The sequence below is a fragment of the Cynoglossus semilaevis genome, chromosome 9 (genome assembly GCF_000523025.1).
Source record: "Cynoglossus semilaevis isolate Cse_v1.0 chromosome 9, Cse_v1.0, whole genome shotgun sequence".
Taxonomy (NCBI): Eukaryota; Metazoa; Chordata; class Actinopteri; order Pleuronectiformes; family Cynoglossidae; genus Cynoglossus; species Cynoglossus semilaevis.
The window spans coordinates 381,384-388,936 of NC_024315.1; the positions used below are offsets into that span (position 1 = coordinate 381,384).

Sequence of the window (7,553 nt, forward strand, 5' to 3'; positions counted from 1 at the left end):
TAGCATTAGCACCTACCATGGTTAATAAGTATTGTATGAGTGTTTGATGATCTTCTCTGACTGCCTCCCACTTTCCCTGTAAGATAATGACATATCTGAGCATCGTTGTTTGTGTGTCTGCGCAGAGGATGAAGACGTGACTCCAGTCAAGCGTCGGAGGGTGAGCAGCGACGATGATCGAGGTGCGGACCCCTCATCCTCTCTCTGCGTGGCCTCCTCCTCCTCTTCCTCCTCTTCTTGCTCCTCCTCTGTTGTCCCATCCTGCAGCGAGCCCAAGCCCGACCACCAGGAGGCACTGACTCCAACTAGCACCTCCGACACTGAGACTCGAGATTCGTCCTCTCTAATTGACCCAGGCACCGAGCAGGACCCGCCCTCCCCCGACCCTGTCCCTGCCTCCTCTACGAACCTAGATTCCTCCCCCAAAGAGGAGAAGATGGACTCCTCTTCGTCTTGCTCTTCCTCCTCCCTTTTGCAGGAGGCCACAGAGGAACAGGAAGGGGGAGTTGGCGACGCAGTCATGACATCATGTTCCTCAGAGCTGGAGAGGCCAGGGGAGGGTGAGGTGGCAGCTGCTAAGAGCGAACGGGGCGATGAGGCTCCGCCCCTCTCAGAAGACACGCCTTTACCTTCAGGCTTGGGGCTTGTGGGAGAGGAGTCTGATGTTCACACCCCTAATTCTGCCCAAACATCTGGGAGCTCCGCCCTCTCAGTGGACACACTGGACATGCTGTACAGGACGGTGGAGGCCACCATCGCCATTGTCAGCAAACTGTCAGTTCAAGGCCCGCCCTCCTCATGACATCATCAACTCCATCATGACATCACCATCACAGAAAACAATTTCATTTAATTTTTAACTTCAGCTTATTTTTCTGCTTCTGTTTCCCCTGTTCTGTATTTCCAGCTCTTTCTGGTTTTACACCGTTCTTTGTTTTTAAATTTTTCTGGCCAACTTTTCCTCCTCTCTGTACATTTCCTCCTTATATCTTCATCTTTTATCACTTCCTCTTCCTCCTGTCGTCTCTGTGCTGATCTTTTTGACTTCATTAGTCTCTAGTCTTTTATTTTTTCACTGTCACCTGTCGGCTATAAAGCATAGAGTCACTCATGAATTGAAGTACAGAAATATTGGACAGCACATTTTTAAAGGGCAAACTCAAAAAGTTGTGTGTGTGTGCGTGTGTGTGCGTGTGTGTGCGTGTGTTTTATACTGAATAGAATTTTCGGTTGATTTTATTTGAGTTTTTTTTTTCTTGCTGTAATGGGGAAAGGTTTACACACGACTGGAGTCACTCTGTCTCTAATTTAATTTTATTGCATTTTTTTACAGCATTTTTTGTCCTCCGTGCCACTTTTGTACTTTTACCCTCGAGGCAGAAAAAAAAAAGTTGCCTTGACCTTTCTGTGGTTTATTGATCCAGAAATTAAGTTTACCTGTAAAATACGAAGAAGAACCATGGAGAAAACTTGATTCTGTAAAGAATCATCTCTAGTTGTTGCCTGAAGGTGTAAATGAAAACAATATAAATATATATAAATATATATATAAATATCTTTATATATATATATAAATCTATGAAAGCGGTGCTTTATTGGACTGTGATTGAAATAAAGCAGCCATTGTTGGACCAGCTGCAGCTTTTTATTTTCATTGGTACATTCCATCACCTGCTGTTTGTTCTTCCTCTGCTGATTTTATTTTAATACAGATTTATTAATAAAAGAATAAAACATCATTTCTTACATGCAGAGTTCTGAAATGAAACTTAAGATTTTTTTTTTCTTTTTCCCTGAATCTGTGTTGTGTTCACTGCAGCACAGACGTGAGCTCTTACTGGAATTGTTTAATCGGTTTGACTTTTTTTTTTTTTTAATTAAAGCTTTTTTGGAGCTTGCTGTTAGTGAATCTTTTGGGGTTTTTTTTAGCTTCCAGAGAAACAAGTCCACTATTTCAAATGAGAATTAGAGCAAAAAGACCTCTGATGAGTTCCACACTGTCTCAGCCTGAAGGATGGATTCATGTGTTTCTTTATGGGTGAGTCCTTCCATGTTCTTCATTTTGCGGCCGTTCTTCTTCCTGACTATTTGACTGACCCTTTATCTTTTTACTTCGAAGACCCCGTCAGGTGCCCAGTGCTGTGGACACTGAAACTCATCGTCCATGTTTAGGTGCCTACTCGTGAAGGTGTGACTGCCTTTTGGAGGATTCTCCAGCATCTCCATTAAGGAGGAGGACCCAAGACAAACTAAGGATGACAAGTGGAGCTGACACAGGTTACCAGACGGTGTTTGTTCATCTCAGGTTGGTATATACTTTGAGAACCATAGCCACAAGGTTTTAAAACTTCATTAGTGACTGAAAAAATCTGGCTGTTAAACAACAGACAGACAGGACCTGATTTGTTTACCTCAACTAAACAAACTAGGTCAGACAGGACCTGATTTGTTTACCTCAACCTTCTGGTCAGGTTGGAGTTTGAGTCTAAATAATGACATTGCTTTGTTTGTTTTCTTTCACCTGAATTTCCTGGCAACAATTATATATGTATAGCTGGAAATCACTAGTCAAATATTAGTGTATTTGTTACAAAATTGGCAACGATGGGCAGGTTCAGCGGCATCATCAAGTCAACATACAACTCAACAGAACATTTGTTTGCTTTACATCAGTACAACTCTTACAAACATTATATCCCTTTTTTAAAAAAAATATGCATTAGTCTATATTAACTAATTAAATTTTCAAAAATGCCATAAACTAGTGTTTTAAATACATGTCAAATCTGGATTCCCCAAATTGCAACTTTAAAAAAAAGATTCACAAAAGTTTTCAAACCACACAACCATTTGAACCAATGTTAAATAGAAGTGTTCATGTAACAGCTCGAATTTTTTTTTATTTTTTATTTCTTAATCTTTGATTGTCCTGTCCATATTAAACACGCTATCTTTGAGCTATTTACCCTGGTTAAAATTCACGTCTCGCTGTGTAAAGTCAGTCACCTTGAACCAGTTTAAACTGGTTTACGCTAGTTTTCAGATACGTCTGTGTCGTTTTTAACACCGCCCTGCGGTCACTAAAGTGCACTACACACATTTTTAGTAAATTGGTAAATATGTAAACTTACTTACTTTGAATACGCTAACATATATGCTAATATACGTACACTCTTTATTTGGTGGTGCGTCGGTTTCAGGAATTGAATTGTCACGTTAAAGCTCCGGTTACCGTCATTCCTTTTTTTTAATGTCGTATTATTTTTACATTTTAAGGAAGTTGCATCATTTCACTTTGAAATTTACGGGAATGATGTGAGTTGAGGTCAATGTGAGTTGAGGTCAAACAAATATTTTGTGTCGATAATTCAGGACAAGGTCCAATCTGAGTTTATATAATTGTGAAAAACAACCTCGGATCCAGAAATATCTGAGGACACACCGTCAACTGTGAGTAAAAACAAGAAACGTTTACTTTCTTTTCTGTAGAGGCTTTAATTCGTTGCAGTTTTACAGCAAGGCATTTTTGTCTGAGACATATTTCGATTAGGAGGAAATATGTGTTTAGTAATTACACCAGCGTTTCTCTGAAATAAGTCACAACTTAATATGTTGTTCAAATTAATGTAAATAAGAAGCTGCTTTGGAAATAAACCACAATTATCATCTGCCTGAATCAAACTAGGCTAATAGGAATTTTTTTTTTTTATTTTTTAGGCAAAATTGTATTTAATCATTAAAGTAGAAATTAGCCTAAAACACTAATAAAAATACATTTATTAATAGTTTTATTCAAATGAGTTTTTTTTATTTTTTTAATTGTAACACCTGTGATCCCCGGTTGTCACAGCTCATGTTTGCTAATGTGTTGTTAAATTAACAATGTATCTCTGTGTGTATTTGTCTAGATAGAAAATGGCTGCCGCTGTATGTTGGACGACCTTGTTCTTGTTGGTCATCGTGTGGACTGACCACGTCTCAGATGCTGTGACTCCCGCAAGACTGTCTCGAGTTGTAAGCCAAGTGAAGAGAAAGTGAGTAGACAAGATGTTTTTGTCTGATAAGAACTGTTAACTGTTTAAAATACTGCAGTCACGTAAGAGAATTTTACAAAAAAAAAGATACAACATTTTAGTGTTGTTTTACATGTAATGCCACAGAGAAAAACACAAGAAGTTAGCTGCTCCAACTGGATAGATTGTTGCTAGAAATGTCACACCTGGTCTTAGGTTAACGAAGACAGTGACATTACGTTGTTTTGCTACAGGCTTCCAGTTAAGCATGACCTGTAAAATTAGGTCAGAGTGCACTGTTCGCCATCAAAAAGCTGGTGTGTGCTGGACTGTTGTATGATCTGTATCTGTATGTATATGTATATATATGCATATTCATAACTTATATACTGAGTATAAATATATTACAAATATATATAATATAGCTGCTGGACCTGCCTATATGCTGTAGCAAACTGTTTACCTAATTTAATTATTTAATTACTCAACTAGTTATACCGTTCATATATTTGAACTGTTATATACCTGTTCAAGGTATATTATATATATATGCATATATATATATATAATAAGGTATATTATATATATATATGTATATGTATGTATATGTATATGTATATATTTAACAATGGTTAAATAATGGTATAATTGAAATATAATAATAAATAATAATTGAGATCAACAACACCACACACGGCAACAATAATCTCCTACTACTTTACCTACTTGTGTGTTTTGTGCATTATAAATTCAAGTTGGTTTTTTGGGGTTTTTTTTCTGGTCTGTGATTTTAGCTACCAACCCACTGGCATGTTCAGTATGGCATTGAGAGTCCCTGACAACCAGAACCAGAACAAGAACATAAACCAAATCCTGGCTACTCTCCTTCGAGACGACCCTCCTACAAACGTGCTGAACAAAGTCCGCAACAGCGAGGTGTACGTTGGCACCTGGTTGGTGGAGGCAGTTAAGGTAGACGGACCCCCACTCGTGCACTCAGAGGCCGGGGTGGCACAACACTTAAATGATTTGCTTAGAATGAGAAACAATAACGTTCCTGATTGGTTGATTTTCTATGCCTTTGCCTCCCCATGTGACCAAAGATGTACAAACAGTCAACATCCAGCTAACATCCTCACATCAATCAATGTGATGAACCAGTGGCCAACTCGCTTCTTTGTATTTAGTAAAATCTTCAGACCTCGTAGCGGTTTAGCAATCCCTGTAGAAAGCCTCAGTGAGTCTCTCCAACGACTGGGGACAGTAATTGGGAAGGAGAACATTTTTCGCTGTGATCAAGGAACGTGCACTCCCTGTTTCAATGGGAATGTGGTATCAACTGTTTGTGTTTCAGATTGAAAAAACAAAATTAAAAACAAAATCAGAATTAATTTGAGATTCTTGTTGAAAAGGTGGTCCACCAGGGGGCGTCTGGCAGATTATATCATCTGAAAATTTACATCCATTTATTGTTAAATGTTCATTCACTTAACCTGTTTACCAGAATAAATTAAAGAAAAAAAATCTGAATAAATCTTGGCTCAGCATTCACTCTGGTGACAAACATGAGTGTCGCCGTACTGAATACATGTTTTAAGGATGTTTTAGGAAATTTAAGGAGTCATAAAATGTAAAAAAAATATACATATATTCATATATGTATTCATATGTCTGATATATATATATATTTATATATATATAGATATATATATGTTGAGGCAGTTGATAGAAATCAGTGTTATTTTAATCACCTGCCTTAGGGTTTAGAGTGAAACTGAAACCCTCTCCCCCTTGGGTTTAGAGTGAAACTGACACCCTCTTCCCCTCCCTCTCCCTCTCTCCCTTTCTCTACTTTCAAGCTGCCATTGTTCTGTTTCCTTTTCCTGTTTCCTCTCATTCTTCTCCTCTCCTGTTGAAAGTGAAAAGTTGGTCCATTTGAGTCATTTTTGCCAAAGTCAGGTCAGAAAGTATGAATTAATTTTTTTAATATTTCTCTGTTACACTTTATTTCCTCTTTTATACCTAAAAAATTAAAACTTTGAAACCAGAGCAAACAACGAATGTCTTTAGACTTAAATGGACAAAATTGGGCTTTATTATTTTTTTAAATATATAATAATAATGATCATTTTAATTAGAGTTCACATCAAGGCCCAAAGAGAACAAAGTTGATTTGTATCAACACTGGAGTTGTCTCTCAGCAGCTGCCTACACCAGTCAATCCAAATATGTTTATGTCATTTTAAGTGTGTAAATCTTCAGTGGGATTTCTCATAGTGACACAAACTGACCACCAGAGGCAGCAGTGGAACAATAGCGCCTCTGTCCCTTTGAACTGAAATCGCTGACTCGCTCCACGGGCTTTGGTGTGGAAGAGTAAACAATTTGGAAAAAAAATAAATAAATTTTCCTGTGGGGACGGTCTGACTCCCACTGCCGTAAAGCAGTGAACGGACTATTAAGATATTAAAGTCGTAAACAGTCTCTGAAAAACTTCAGTGGTGAGAAAGTTGACCAACTTTTTTGTGTGTGCTTCGTGTTACAGCACCGATCGCTCACAGGCACACAGGGGGGAGGGAGGGGGGAGGAAGGGGGGGGAAAGGGGGGGCAGGTGATTAGAGAACAAACTGGACTTGTGAGTCAGTCCTCTGCTGTTTTCTTCGGCTCAACATGGCAGACACACACAGGACCAGGAAGGTGAGTGAAACTAAACTTTCTGTGAGTCTCACTTTGTTTGTTTGTGCCTCTGAATCCTGGAAGAACTTTTTTTAAAAAAAAAATCCCACTTCTGCGACGGCTTTCTGTCAGATGTGTTGCTGCTCGGAGGAACTTTCCACATTCCTGTACATGATTCAGTTGTGAACACGGTTCAGGAGGCTGGGAAGACGGTCAGCTGACACATCAGCTGATCCCTTTCACTAACCTCAGTTAGTGACGTCACAGTGAAGCCGATTCACAGAGAGCCAAGCTCCGCCTCCTCTTCACGTCACGCTTTCTGAACTCATTTAACATCGCGTGTTTACACAGATGATACCGTTACACTGCACTGTTACACAGAATGTTAGGGATGAACGACATTAACTTTTTGCTGATGTGTCGATATTGGAATTTCCGATTCCGATATCAGCCGGTACCGATATGGGTCTGGTAATATTTGTTTATTTATCTGTACGAACCACTGTACGAGTTGTTGGCGACAGCATTCTCTATACAAACCCCATTCATTTGGCAAAACCCAGGCATTGCGTTATCGGGTCTTTATTATCGGAGGAAAAACTGATAACGACCGATAACTGATGTCTGATAGGTGTTAGCGGACATTCCTAGTTTTAACTTCTCTCTGTAGAACACGGTCAACAAAAGATGTTGATTCGCTGGTGTCTTAATTTATTCATGTTGTTTTCTTGTGACTCATTAATGAAAATCAACTACATGAGGCCTAATGTATAATTGGTGTAAAACTAATTTTCTTTATTGATCTTTATGTGGATGTAAAATTTTATATGTGGACTGTTTTTTTTTTTTTTCAGAAGTGGGTAG

The 7,553-nt window shown here is 38.7% G+C and overlaps 2 protein-coding genes across 2 annotated transcripts in view; both read left to right on the forward strand.

Moving 5' to 3' along the window:
* usp34 (ubiquitin specific peptidase 34) overlaps positions 1-1,904 on the forward strand; it is a 34,854-nt gene extending 32,950 nt beyond the window's left edge. Inside the window, exon 78 of the mRNA XM_025058905.1 lies at positions 126-1,904. Within this exon, the coding sequence (XP_024914673.1) occupies positions 126-802 (677 nt within the window). The 3' untranslated portion in view covers positions 803-1,904. The remainder of the gene's footprint in view (positions 1-125) is intronic.
* A 1,384-nt stretch (positions 1,905-3,288) lies between these two features.
* Positions 3,289-5,547, forward strand: LOC103383167 (uncharacterized). Its single transcript, XM_008316200.3, has 3 exons — positions 3,289-3,450; positions 3,909-4,034; positions 4,808-5,547. The coding sequence occupies exons 2-3, from the start codon at positions 3,916-3,918 to the stop codon at positions 5,370-5,372; spliced, it is 684 nt and encodes a 227-aa protein (XP_008314422.1). The 5' UTR covers positions 3,289-3,450; positions 3,909-3,915; the 3' UTR covers positions 5,373-5,547.
* Positions 5,548-7,553: the final 2,006 nt, after the last annotated feature.

What these genes read in the sequence shown, in the direction of transcription:
- LOC103383167 (XM_008316200.3), top strand. Translation starts at nt 3,916, where the DNA reads ATGGCTGCCGCTGTATGTTGGACGACCTTGTTCTTGTTGGTCATCGTG. An exon ending in GTAAGCCAAGTGAAGAGAAA is followed by an intron (nt 4,035 to 4,807) that starts GTGAGTAGACAA and finishes CTGTGATTTTAG; the next exon opens with CTACCAACCCACTGGCATGT.